General features: G+C 38.1%; 1 protein-coding gene across 1 annotated transcript in view; it reads left to right on the top strand.

Annotated features, from left to right (window-relative positions):
• The window catches only part of LOC122792759 (phospholipid-transporting ATPase ABCA1-like), a 2,266,772-nt gene that overhangs the window by 890,221 nt on the left and 1,362,719 nt on the right, over positions 1-13,832 (top strand). Inside the window, exon 19 of the mRNA XM_044060333.1 lies at positions 10,156-10,295. Coding sequence (XP_043916268.1) covers positions 10,156-10,295 — 140 coding nt within the window. The remainder of the gene's footprint in view (positions 1-10,155; positions 10,296-13,832) is intronic.

Genomic DNA, 13,832 nt, shown 5'->3' with positions numbered 1-13,832 from the left:
ATCAGGGACAAGATTGGAGGGTATAGAATTTGGAAATAATTGGATGAGCCCCAAGCTCACACTAATGGAACAGCCAATGGGGGAAGAGGAAGTAATTTGTCAAATCAAAATTGCCAGGAAGGGATGGAATTGCAAAACACTGGAGGAACAGCCAAATGAGGTTATGAATCCTGTTAAAATGAAGAATAAAAATGTAAAGGAAGACTAATGGAGGAAAAAGCCTGCTGAAATATGATAGTGGCCACCTTGGGGGGGGGGGGGGCAAATGTGTACAAGCCAGTCTCGGACTGTCAAGGAAGAAAATGGCATGAGAAAATATACCAATGGGAAGAACGAGAAAGCCCAAACCACAGGTAGGCTAGGGGAATGAAGGTGGAAAAGGAAAATCTACTAATAATGGGAATCCCAAAATAAATGGTCATGCAAAATAAAAATACATAGAATTTACTGCCCTTACTTATTGCATGGAATAAATCTAAAAAGCAAAGCCTACAGTCCAAATTGACTAGCTTATAAAAGTAAAAGTTCAAAACAAGCACAGTATTATAGATCTAATTTATTTATTTACCATTTGTTTACTGGGAAAGTCCAACTTGGAACGAGCCAATTTTCAGTGGAGGCCCAGGGAGAAATGCTCCAAACGCATGTCTTTGTAATAGGGGAAGAAAACCAGAGTACCCAGAGGAAACCCACACAAACACATGGAGGAATGCAGACTCTGCACAGAAGGCATTCCAGATGAAAATCAAACCAGAAAACCTCTTGCTGTGAGGTGACAATGCTACCACTGCACCACTGTGCTGTCTAATAAATAATCCAAATGTGAATTAGTACCATGTATCAAAAACAGAAAATTCTGAATATTAAATAGTATATTAGAAACCCACAACCATAATTATGCTTAGTATTTAAACAAACTGTGGCTTAGTAATATGTATTTAGAAAAGATACACCAGAATATTGAAGTGTATTGTAGCACAAATGCCATACCCCAGAAAAACCTTAGTTTGTTCTGTGGAAGTCTCCATGAGTAGTGAGTTCATTTTGTGAGTCCTTGAAACCCCTCTGCATAAGTGGATCATAAATTAGTGAACAGCTTAGGAAGTTGAATGCTGAAATAACCTGGGAACAAGAGCAAAAATATCAAATATAAATGCAAACAGAAAAAGAAATCCAGCCATGGTATTTTTGGTGTAAAGTAAAAGTTGAGCAGATTTAGCCTAGGATGCTGGTTTAGAAAAACAATTTTGTAATTATGTTTTCTCAGTCTCAGAACACTGTTGATTGATGTGGAATAGTTCAGACCTGGGGGTTGACATGCAACTAGTTAAAGTTGCCATTCTAGCTCTCTTTTTTTCCAATCTATCATTGGTCGGTCCTTTTAGTTCATTCATGTTGAACCTGTCCACAACATGGAATTGGAATTCGTTATTTCCTGTTTTTTGTTTGCTGTGCTTGACCAAAGCATTGAGGCTATTGCCCTGTCTTAGGTCAGAAAGATGCCTGGAAATTCCAGTTTTCAATTTATTGGCAGTCTTTCCAATGCAGAATGATTTACATCTCTTACATTCAGCCCTGTATACCACTTAATCTGTGTTGCAGTTGCCATACAGTTTACTAGGTAATATTTCTTTGTAATAGTTCATTTAAATCCTTTTTTGTTAGACATGTATTGGCAATAGCCACAGTTTGGGGGACCGCATGGAAAAGTGTCTTTAGTTACATTGCTGTCTGATACAGTGGGATTGGATTAAACCATATCACAAATGTTGGTGCTTCTCTTAATGGTGAATTTGGGATTGGGTGGAAGTATTTTGTTGATTGCTTTGTTATCTTGAATGATGGACCAGTATTTTTGGATTATATCAGAGATATATTTGTAGTCCACGGAGTATGTAAACACCATGCTGATGGTCTGTTTGCAATCATTGTATTTCTTATTCATCCTGTGTATTTCAGGGTCTGCAACCAAGTGGACTTTGGTCTTTCCTAGCGAAATCCCATTTTTTTCCCAACTCAACTGCAGAGTTACACTCTCGGTCTGTCAACCAGATTCTCATCTCCTCAGGCAAAGTATTAAGGGCTTGTTCCCTCACCAAAATGTCTGCCAGTCTTTCAGAAGTGGTGACCTGACACCCACTCACCCACTTATGGAAATAAGTGCTTAAATGAGCAATATAATCACATATACTTTCATCTGTCTTGGGTCTATGTTCACAAAACTTTTTCTGTAAGCTTCAGGCGTTAACTTATAACAGTTCAATAAATACTGACACCCCCACACCCAAGTATTTAATTTTCACATAAACACATACTCCTGGGAAAGGCTAGCACAGATTTGTTGAGCTGTGCCCCCTTATGCCCAGACAATAAGGTTATGATGCTGCCACCAGTCAGTCACTATCATGCTCTTACAAGGGTATCCAATTATACTGAGTAAAAATCAATGCTAGTATAAATGGTAGAGTGTAACCCAAGCAACAAGGCTTCTCGGAGTGGCCAAGGCATCACTAAAATAAACACAAGTACTCTTAAGATGTTAAAGGTAATATCTAAAAGACCAGCCACAATGAAAGGTAGAAAAATATTTAATAATAAACAGTAAAATAGAAAACATGAGAATATTAATTATCTCAGTGCAATAAACATCAGAATTTCAATCACAGGAGAAATAAAAATAACACAGTTGGGCAGATTCAAGCAGATGCAGAACAACACTATTTAGCTAATCTCACTGAAATTCCTGACTATCTAAAGATTAACTGTTCCCTAGCTAACTTAATTAATACTGCAAGGCAAGATTTGATGCTGAAATGCTTACTTCCACAAGTTTATTTAATTTCCAGGTCTGAATGTTTCTGGATTTGCCTCTGATTTTGGAAATAAGAGGTTGAGAGCTATACCTTCTAGTTTAAAGAACACTCGAGCAAGAGCTTCATGAACATATATGGCTCAGGGTCTACTTTGTTTGATAGAAAACACATTTCACTGAAACTCATTTTGTCAAAGCCTCATTTCACTGAAAATGAATTCCCTGAGCAAATTCACTGAAAGCTCACTTCACTGAAAACACATTTGACTGAAACTCATTTCATCTAAACAGGTATATGCCCTGTTCCCCACTGTAGTGTGATCCTGGAGTTAGTATATATAGTTAGGGGGGGTGACACAGCCCCCCACATTGGGGGGGTGTGGGGGCATAGCCCCCACATAGTTTGGGTATATATTATTTTCTGGAAAGAGTTATTCATTTGACTTGTAAGAATCCATGTCTACGGTTTACAACATTTAAAATAGGTGGGGGGTTATGCCCCCCATCCTCCCTTACTATATATACTAATTCCAGGCTCGCACTACAGTGGGGAACAGGGCATATACCTGTTTAGATGAAAAGAGTTTCAGTCAAATGAGTTTTCAGTGAAGTGAGCTTTCAGTGAATTGTCCTCAGGCAATTCATTTTCAGTGAAATGAGGTTTAGACGAAATGAGTTTCAGTGAAATGTGTTTTTGATCAAACAAAGTAGACCCATGGCTCTACATCTATGGCCCACAGAAGATTAAGAGAGATCAGTTTTTATGTAATTGTTAACAGAGTATCCATACTGATCCCTCTTTATCAAGCTAAGTTTAAAATTGTGTTTCAGAAATCACAAAACAAGAATTCTTAGTCTGTCCATTGTATCATGAAGTCCAAAATACTACAGACCAAAATGTGAATCACTATGTTAGTGGAAGAACTCTATAAATCAAAAGGAGGATTATTATTTTAAATGAGCAATAAGTGTAAATTAAAATTCCTATTTAATGATTTGTAGCATCTGAACTCCAGAGGATATACTTTTTGTTTGTGTGCTATTAGCCTCTGAACTCCAGAAGAAATGTTTTTTATCAATGTGCTAAACTGAAGATATTTACCAATCTGCTGCCATTAACTGTGTACTAGTTATATAAAGAGTTATTGTTATAATGTCTACAAAACTACCTTAGATGTTTTTATGATACTGCAAACCTCCAAGATGAACATGGTAAAGTGATTATATAATAGTGAGAGTACTTATAAAATAGAATAAAATAGCATTGATAAGTTCTAGACAGTGAACATTAGAATAAGTTCAACAGTTGTGTTTAAGACTCCACTATTCTAGAAAATAATTGTTGATTCACAGCATCTTAAAATTAATACCAAATTTGGTAAGCTATACAAATATCATTTATAGAAATATTTTTGCTTTAGCCAAAGAACTTTATCTGCCTCTAGTCCTAGCATACAATATTGAACTTGCCTAGAAAGCATGCATTGTGCATTAATACAATGTTCATAGAAGCTTTTTATAGCTACTCAGTCCATAAAAACAAATTGTATAGTGTACTTTGTAAGCAGACAAGATAAAAAATAAGAAAAATAAACATACATTGAGTGCAAGACGATACATTTCTATGCATTTGTCCCAGATTGATAATAGTGATACTTACTGAATAATGTTTCAGCCATTCTTCATGTATTTGTTTTATCTATTTGAAGGTCATGGGAGGCATAGTATGACATGGCATTGTTTGAATGGGAGGTGGGAAATTTATCCTAAATAGGTTGCCAGCTTATCACAGAATGCATCCATACACACACACACGCACACACACACACACACACACACACACACACACACACACACACACCCACACTCTCACACACACACACACACACACACACACACACACACACACACACACACACACACACACACACACACACACACACACACATGTATCCATCCACATATGCATGTACTTAAACACTCACAAATACACAGACACACAAACAAACATACTGACACACACACACACACACACACACACACACACACACACACACACACCCACACACATACACACAAACACTCACTCACTCACTCATGGCATACACAGAGGTTCATAGGTACTTACTAGGCTGTTAATTCATGAAGATCTTTAGAAGCTTAGTCCTGATTTCCTATGAAATTGTTAGCCTTTGTAATTTAAGTAAGAATAACCCAGAGCCAGTTAGAACATTTACATGTTACCACTAAACATAAGAGATAAGAGGGGTAGACCAGTACTGAATTTGTGGGATCATCCATTCGTCCAGATTATCCAGGAACAGAGTAAGAGAAGTACTTTGCTTTAAGTGAAGAGGAAGACAATTCCAGAAAGTAATGTTCTCTGTAATACATATCTATCCCTCCAACATTTTAGATTTATATTGTAGAAGAGATTAAGATCTCTTGAGAAGATGTTTATTCTACTACTGGACTCACAGATGTACAGTAGAGCTCATGTTGTAGAAGAGGTTAAGACCTGTTGACAGGGTGTTTATTCTACTACTAGACTACAGACATGCAGTAGATCTCAGAAGATGTGGTCTGTCAATGCTTTATACTCAGGGGAAGATATTACCCCTCACTTGCTTGCATGATAAAGAAAAGAGGCACACAGCTTTCAGATGGTCAGAGTAGTTTTTATCATTATTTATGCCTTTGATTTCTTGGTGAGGTCATTCAAGTTGTGTTAATGTTTTGGACAGGTACATAAAGAAAGGTAGATTATACTGAATGATTAGCCTAATAAATGCCAAATACAGTGGAATGATCACATCGCTGGATCTATATGCCATACCCTTATATTGTGATTAAAGGACAATTTATTGAGCATATAGTTTCCCAGGTCCCAAAGTACCAAATCAGTTTTCAGGGGTGTGTTGCCTGTGTGATACCTAGTGGGGGACATCATGCTTAATGAACATGATTATTATACATTTTGTGGCATTTAGCTTTTCTCCATATTTATACCAGCTCTTTGTTGAGGAAAGTCACTCGTGAAGGGTCTTGGTTTACTCTGGAGTGTTTATAATGCCATAGTTTACATTTTAAATTTTAACAGTCATAAACCCTTAACAGTAGCTTTAACCTCCACAAAGTAAGTGCCAAAAAGGAGTGGCCTGAGCACTGACTCCAGGAGTATACCATTAGTGATGGGGTTTTTGAAGCAGGCAGAGCAACCTACCATAATTTGCTGGTTTCTGTTTGGGAACCACTTTGCTAACCAATGAATTAGATAAGGATTAACATTTAGCTGGGTTAATTTATCAACAATATCTGAGAACGAGATGATGTCAACCATGTTTATGAGCTCTAGGTATGTAGTGGATACCAACATTTCTTCATTTATTGCTTCAATAACCTTTTCAAAGAAGTCAACCGGGTTAACCAGAATGGACATGCCCTTAACAAAACCAAACTGGCTTGGGTCAAGAGTTTGTAGGTTACCTATATTCTTATTTATTGATTCCATAATGATCCTTTCCATAGCCTTACAGATATAGCTGGTGAAAGATATGCGTCTTTAATTACCGGGATCCACTGATACTCCACATTTGTGTGGGGGTATGATTGCTGCTGTCCTGCACTCATTTGGTACAAAGCCTGCTTGCAGGCTGATAAAGAATAGTCTCTGTGGGGGGGGGGGGGGTTGACAGGTTCTTTTTCTCTTTGGTCAGTAGGCAGCCTGCTATGTTATTTGTTCCCATAGAAACAATGTCCTTGGCCTTGAAAAGTGTTTTGAGAACTTGTTCTTGTGAGATATGTGGAGTGCAGATGTAGATATATGATAGGGAGAATGTAGGGGATGGGTGAAGTTAGAGCTAAATGTATCTACTCTGGACTGGTTATGTCCTCAGAGACTGAGTTTGTAATATAATTTACTATTAGTTCTTTGAAGTGTTGAGCATTGTTTCTGAGGTTTCTAACATAGTTAATGAAGGCTTTATGGCTGTCTTTTTCTCGGGTGGCTATTTTTTACATCATATCTAACTTTGCTTGATTTGATCAGGAACTGGAGTTCCTTGTTAAATTTAGCAGAAGTGTTTTTTGATATCTTTAGAGTTATGTTTATTACTGCATACAATGAGATTTTTTTATTTGGGTACCAACACAGAGGTTTATTTTTACATTTTGGCATTATATATACTTTGGAAGGGGAGATGCATATATGCAGTTATTCCCATGTGTATACCATGTGGATGTAAAAGGAGTCTGCATATGCACTGAGGTCATTAGTTTGTAGGGGGATGCTAAATTTAGACAGGTCATCACTCAGTGTTCATAAATTGGCCTTCACATAATCTCTGGATATTGAGGTATATGAGAATGCTTCCAGTTTCAGACTTATAGTGAACATGATTGATTTATGCTCCAATTTGAGAAGGAAGGACGTTTCAACTGCTGGGGAGTGGAGTTGTCCAATATTAGTGAGGATCAAGTCCAGGATCTTGTCTCCTCTGACTGGGATGCTGACTGGTCCAGGCAATTTCTATTTATGAAGTTTAGAAACATCCAAATTAGAGAATACTCATTTCATGCAGAAGGTTACACAGCATATCTTAAGGATGTTGTAGGAACCAAAAGCACATTAAAAATATTGTAGGAAACCAGAGCGCATTAAAACAAAACACACACACAGACACAAACAGAACATGTCCACACCAGAGGTACATATTGTGAGGCAGTAGAAGTGTTAACCTCTGCACTGTTAAAGTTCTCTGCATAACAAAATATGATCATTACATAAAGTATTCAAAAAAATGCCCCCTCATTTTTTGGCAAATGATCATGTAACTTATATATACCTCACTGCTGAAAAAACAACAGAAAATTATGAGAAAAAGTAATATAAAAAGAATTTACTGAATACATAATGGTTTAGACTTTGGTTTCCATTTTCTAGTAATTACTTTTTTGGCAGCCACCATAATTAGACTCAGTAAGGACTTACTATGTCTAGACAATTCCAATTCAAGACCATCGTTCAAAAAATCAATTCCTTAGCTATACCAATTTGCTCACCCAGTATCTCTGACAGAGCTGTTTCTTCCAGTAGAACAAAGCAGATTGAGATTACCCGATTTGTGGGGGTAATTCAGAGCAACACAGTTAAAGCTCCTCTACAAAGCATAAGCAGAAAACTATAATTCATAGTGGAAGGGCATGATGATGAAGTGGGGGAGCTCAAGAAACAAGAAGAGAGTGGGATTTTGGATGCAGACCTTTAAGGAAAATAACAATAATCATACAGAATATTATATTCATAAAGTAGCAGAAAGTATGCTAAGAACTAAGTCAACACAATAATGGAGAAAGGAGATTCTGCCAATAGGGATGACTGCAATTAGGCATACAGAGAATAGGCAAGAGGGGGCTGGAATTTATTGGATAAAACTGGCAAAGGAACCAAGGTTTTGGGAGCAAATAACTAGAGAGGGAAAGGTAATAAAATGAAAAAACACCAAAAATTTATTTGAACTGCAGGTCAGAGATTACCTTCCCTATCAAAGACTGATATCAGACTATAGGCAAACAGGAAGAAAAAAAAGACCAGCACTGGTACAGTTTTTAATGAAATCTAAAACAGAAGTTGCCATTAAGAAAGGAATAATTAGTAGAGGATATAAAATATTTCCTGATAACTATAAGAATCAATCAGAGGGATTTAAAGAGGATTGGGAAGTGAGAGACTGGATAAGCAATTCACAAAGAAACAGTGGGGGTGTATATATGTCTCCCAAATATGCAACAAAGTCTAGAAGATTTAGGATCTTTGCTTGGGATGTGTTTGCATAGGTTTTTTTTAAACCCCAAATAGAGTTCAAAGAATTTTTCCTCAGGGAGACAGCAAATGTTGGTGGTGAGATGGAGAAGAAAGAGGTAACTGGGAACATATTTTCTGGGAGTGTAATGAGTTGTCAGACTTTAAAGATTTAATGAATACATAATGGTATAGTTTTTGCCAATACTGGCCCACCATGTGTTTGTGAACATGTGATTATGTATACACAGATTTGGGTTATTTTATTGAACATTTTGAATGTTGTGTGACAAAACACCAACATTCCAAATGTTAAAAATGAAAAAAAGCACACTAAAAACACTTAATTTGTGCTTTTCCCTGCTAATTACACTTATTAACTGCAAGACTGCATCACAGCAAAAAAGGGGCCATTTCCCCAATCCCCATTTTACTGTCATTACACACTGTAGGTTTCTTGTTTATTCCTATTTCTGATGTCAAAATGTTGGTTCCAACATTGAGTCCGTCAGCATTTATCGCTGCCAAGATATTGTCATGCACCTGTAAAGACAAGTGTTTGACCACAAAGCCATTTCTGAATTGCCACTGACAATCTGCCATTTAAAAATAACTACTAGTGGCAAATGTGGTGGTTTATTGAATTACCTCAGATATAAGATACTTTTCTCTATCCCATAGGGTCATATTAGTTTGCAATCGCAGATGTGCTCAAGATCAATCAGTAAAACAAATTAGTGTAAGAGAAAACCTGGCTACAGTAGCTTTTTAATGGATGCAACAGCCTAGTGAGCAGCTCAAACTACAGAGTCAGCATTTCCTTAATAAGTTTCTGTTTTTATAAATAAGAAAAGACAAAAAGTGCTTTGCTCAAGTGACTGCAAAGTGAGTGGCTTGAAAGACAAAATAAATCTGACTGCTTATTTCGGTACAGTTCTGTCGATCCATCAGGAATAGGCTTTGGTCATCTGGTATCCTAGCCAAAAGGGCTCGACAGCACCCCACCACCACCACCACCACTACACTAACTGGTGCCCCCATCCTGATCTACCTACACCATTCAGATTATTTTTTCTTCCTTTTTCTTCCTTTTTCTCAAACTTTATTGTACTCTTTATTTTTTCCCTGTAGTCATTCAACATATTTAAAAAAAAAAAAATTTCTGTACTACATAAAAATAAACAAATTAATACTGGAAAAGTGCCCCTGCTAGAGGTACAGCCTAGGCGGCCGTCTAGTTAGCCTATGCCTAAGGCTGGCTATGCCATCCATTATAGAACGATAACTAATATAATTCTCTGTGTGGTTTATGCTTTAAATACATGTTTGCCCCTGTAGTTTAAAAAAGTTAGTTTGTTAGGATAATATTTTTAACACATCTTACCACTTCTTAGCATTGTTGAATGTATGCAAACAGTATCTTATAGCATATGGAACTCAGAAAAGATCTCATATTGTTAAGTGTAATACACTTGCTATTTACTCCTCACTGTTGATGAATAACTAACCAATTCTATTTTCATTTTTTTATTTTCACAACTAGCTTGACAGTGGAAGAACACATTTATTTTTATGCTCGTTTAAAGGGACAGAGCTCCAAAAGTGTAAAGGAAGAAATAGACTCAATGATTCAAGATGTGGGGTTACCACATAAACGCAAGGACCTCGTGAAAAATCTTTCAGGTAATGAACATGCATAACATAATTTATGGAAATGAAGCATTCAGAATCTAAATTCTTAATTTGCATATTCCGCTGCCAACAAGATTTTAAGGTAGTTCTGGTTTTCATTTTATTTTCTTTAATTACCATGCGCAAACTTCATTGAAGAATGAATATTAAATATCACAGATGGCATTCATAAACTGCAAAGGCAAGGTATAAGTATACAGATAGATTCATGTAGATCATTCATCAATACTGTGCTTCTTGAAATCAGTTGTCATGCATGTTAATGAACAAGAACATATGGCAAGACGGTACCTCTCAACCTTTTGGTACAAGGAATCTGCACAAAGCCAAAAATGCATTTCTCTGAATGGTTATATTGGAGGAAGACTTTTTGGGGGCCATATGTGCTTTTAGCATTTTTAAGTCCCCCATTTTCTCTGAGAAAAAAACATGCAGAGATTAATTATACTTGTCTTCAACAGTGTTGTAACCACAACTTTAACACCTTATCAATTTACCTGTGACAGCAAACCACACTCTACTAGCTGTGAAAATGCTTCTGACTGGGACTAAACCATAGAGAAGTGAACAACATGAGCAATTAATCTTTGCAGAAGGTTCCATTAACCAAAATAAATTCTAAGTCTTTTTGCATTTATGTGGCATTCTTTTTACCATTGCACCCATAGTATGCCTTTGGTGAATGTTAAGGGGAGGGACACACTTCCTAGTTTACTTACATTAGAAAATTAATCAGTTTTATTTATTCAGATTCCATGTATCTCTTCAGCTGCATAAACAAGAGATTCCTGTATTTCCTGTTAGGTGAGCAGAAAATCAACATCACTGATTTTATTGCATGACTTGTGAAGCAATGTTTGAGCCAATGTGTTGATATTTATGCTTCTCACTCCTCTCTCTCTCTCTCTCTATATATATATATATATATATATATATATGTATATATATATCCTATTGCTTTATTTTTAATACTTATATTTCTGACAGGCCTGCAGTGCTGGCTAGAGAAACAGTTGCAAATAAAACTATTTTATTTTACAGCTGCAGTCTGCACAGATGTTCCATGAATCAGGATAGATAAACATCCACTCTCACTATTTGTGTGTCAGTCATAGTGGCAAGATGTTCATAGGTTCATAGGTGTATACTATGCTAATGGCCCTGGAGCCTTTACAAGTCTAGCCCATAGGATTATCCTGGCATCATGCCATCCAACTTTAGTTCCCAGTGCCTCTGTCGAGTAGAGCCACTGGAGTTATCCCCGGGGTGAATTTTCTGTTTTCATCCACTCATCAAGGTTTCTCTTGAAGAGGGCCAGTGAGGTGCTGTGCTTAACATGTATGGGAAACCTATTCCATAGCATGGGCAGTCTCTGGGTTATGAACCTGTCCCTCCAGCATGTTCTATTGATTGTGGTAATGAGGTTGAGGTCTCTGGAGCGTGTGGTGCGGAGGGATTGGGATTTCTTTAGATGTAGCATTTCTAAAAGAACTGGGTCAGACATTTGTAAGTCAAGCAGAGATTGCCTCTAAGTAAGCGATATGAGACAGAGAATCGTTGGAGTTTTTTGAGTCTGTCCATATAGGACAAGTGTTTAAGGCCTAGGATCCTCTTTGTGAGATACGTTTGCGGCCTCTCCAGTTGTTGCAGGTGTCTAATGAGGTACCTGCCAAATGAGGCATTGTGCTTGATGATTGGCCTAATGAGGGAAGAGTAGAGGGAGACAATGACCTCTTTCTTCCTGGATGCAAAACCCTTAGTAATGAGATGTGGCACATAGAAGGACTTTCTGACCACAGTGGCAATGTGGTGGTCAAAAGAGAGGTTGCTGTTGGTTCTATCTGTGAGCCAGTTTACAACACACCTAGTGAAATAGGGCTTTATGCCTAGCTTAGTGAGTTTTTCTATGATTCCTGAGTTGGGAATGGCATCAAAGGCCTTGGCCAGATCAAGGTAGGCTGTATGAACCACCTTGCCTTCATTCACAGCTCTGGTGACTGACTCAAAGAAGTCAACCAAGTTGAGTAGGCATGATCTACCCTTCACAAAACCAAACTGTGTGGGATCCAGAGTTTGGAGATTCCCTAAATCCTTGTTTGTTAGGTCCATGATGATGCATTCCATAGCTTTGCATATAAGACTCATCAGGCTAATTGGGCGATAATTCCCAGGTTCTGTAGTTGCTCCTCCTTTGTGGAGAGGGATGACTGTAGCAGTGCACATTTCGGCAGGGACAAAGCCTGAGGTAAGTCTGTGATTGAACAGGACACACAGGTGAGGTGCCAGTTCACTCTGTAGTTCATGTAGAACACAGCCAGAGATATTGTCAGGTCCCATAGAAGCTGTATTCTTATCCTTGGACAGTGCTGTTTTAACCTGTACAGCAGTAATATTGGGTGCCTGGCAATCTACTGGTATTGTGATTGGTCCTTTGGGTGGGGTAAAGTTAGCACTGAATCTGTTGGCCAGTATATTGACAATATCTGTTGGCTTGGTATAGGAAGTACCATTGTGCAGTAGCTCAGAGCAAATCTGGGTATTGCTATGGAGATTCTTTACATAACTATAGAAGGCCTTGTGGTTGCCTTTACTGCTGAAATTCTGTTTTCATAGCTAACTTTGGAGGATTTAATGAGGGATCTCAACCTTTTGTTGAAGCTGATAAGGGAGTTTTTCCAGTCTTGAGACTTCACCTTATTCCACATCAGTTTCCTCCTTCTGCTGTAGAGTTTGTTTATGGCAGGGCACCACCAGATTGGCTTCCTTTTTTTGAGGAGAGAGAGACTTGGTTCTATTGGGTATGGCAAGATCCATACATTTGAGTGCATGTTTGCACAGTGCATTGGTGTTTGATTCGGTGGTCATGCAACTATTCACCATTTGCATGGGTGCCGTGAAGTTAGCCACCTCTGTTTTTAGGATCCCAAAGTTAGCTTTGTAGAAGTTTTTCATGGTGGTTACCTTTGTGGGAGGGGGGTGTGGATTTCCAAGGTGATTAGTTTGTGGTTGGATCTAACCAGGGAGGAGTTGACTACTGGTGTAGAGCAATGGTCGTCCATGTTAGTAATGACCAGGTCAAGGATGTGGCTACCACTAGTGGGTGTAAGAACGAGCTGGTCCAGAGCACTGGAATTAATGAATTCCAGAAAGCATTGGGGAAGTGTATTGGTACATGAGTAGTTTTCCCAGTTAATGGAGGGGTAGTTGAATTTGCCCAGTATAAGAGTGTTAGGTTGGACCCTAATATTCTCCAGGGTGCTAAGGAATGTGGAGTGTGAGTCTTGGGACATGGTTGGGGACCTTTAGCAGGCTACGACCTAAATTGCTGTCTTACCCAATGTTAGCTGCACCTGAAGTATCTCAGATATATTATGTTGGGCTACCAGTCTGGAGGTGTGCTCATCCTTTATGAATATGGAAACACCAACGCATTTGGAGCTTCATTCCAAGTTCTGGGGCCGAAAGGTGTGGAATGAGTTATAGTCTGGTAGTGCAGGGGTGCTTTCTGCTACCTTGAACCAGGTTTCT

The sequence above is a fragment of the Protopterus annectens genome, chromosome 2.part0 (genome assembly GCF_019279795.1).
Source record: "Protopterus annectens isolate FY-2018-M chromosome 2.part0, PAN1.0, whole genome shotgun sequence".
Classification (NCBI taxonomy): Eukaryota; Metazoa; Chordata; order Ceratodontiformes; family Protopteridae; genus Protopterus; species Protopterus annectens.
The sequence above is the reverse complement of the archived record's forward strand: the minus strand, read 5'-3'. Positions and strand labels throughout refer to the sequence as shown.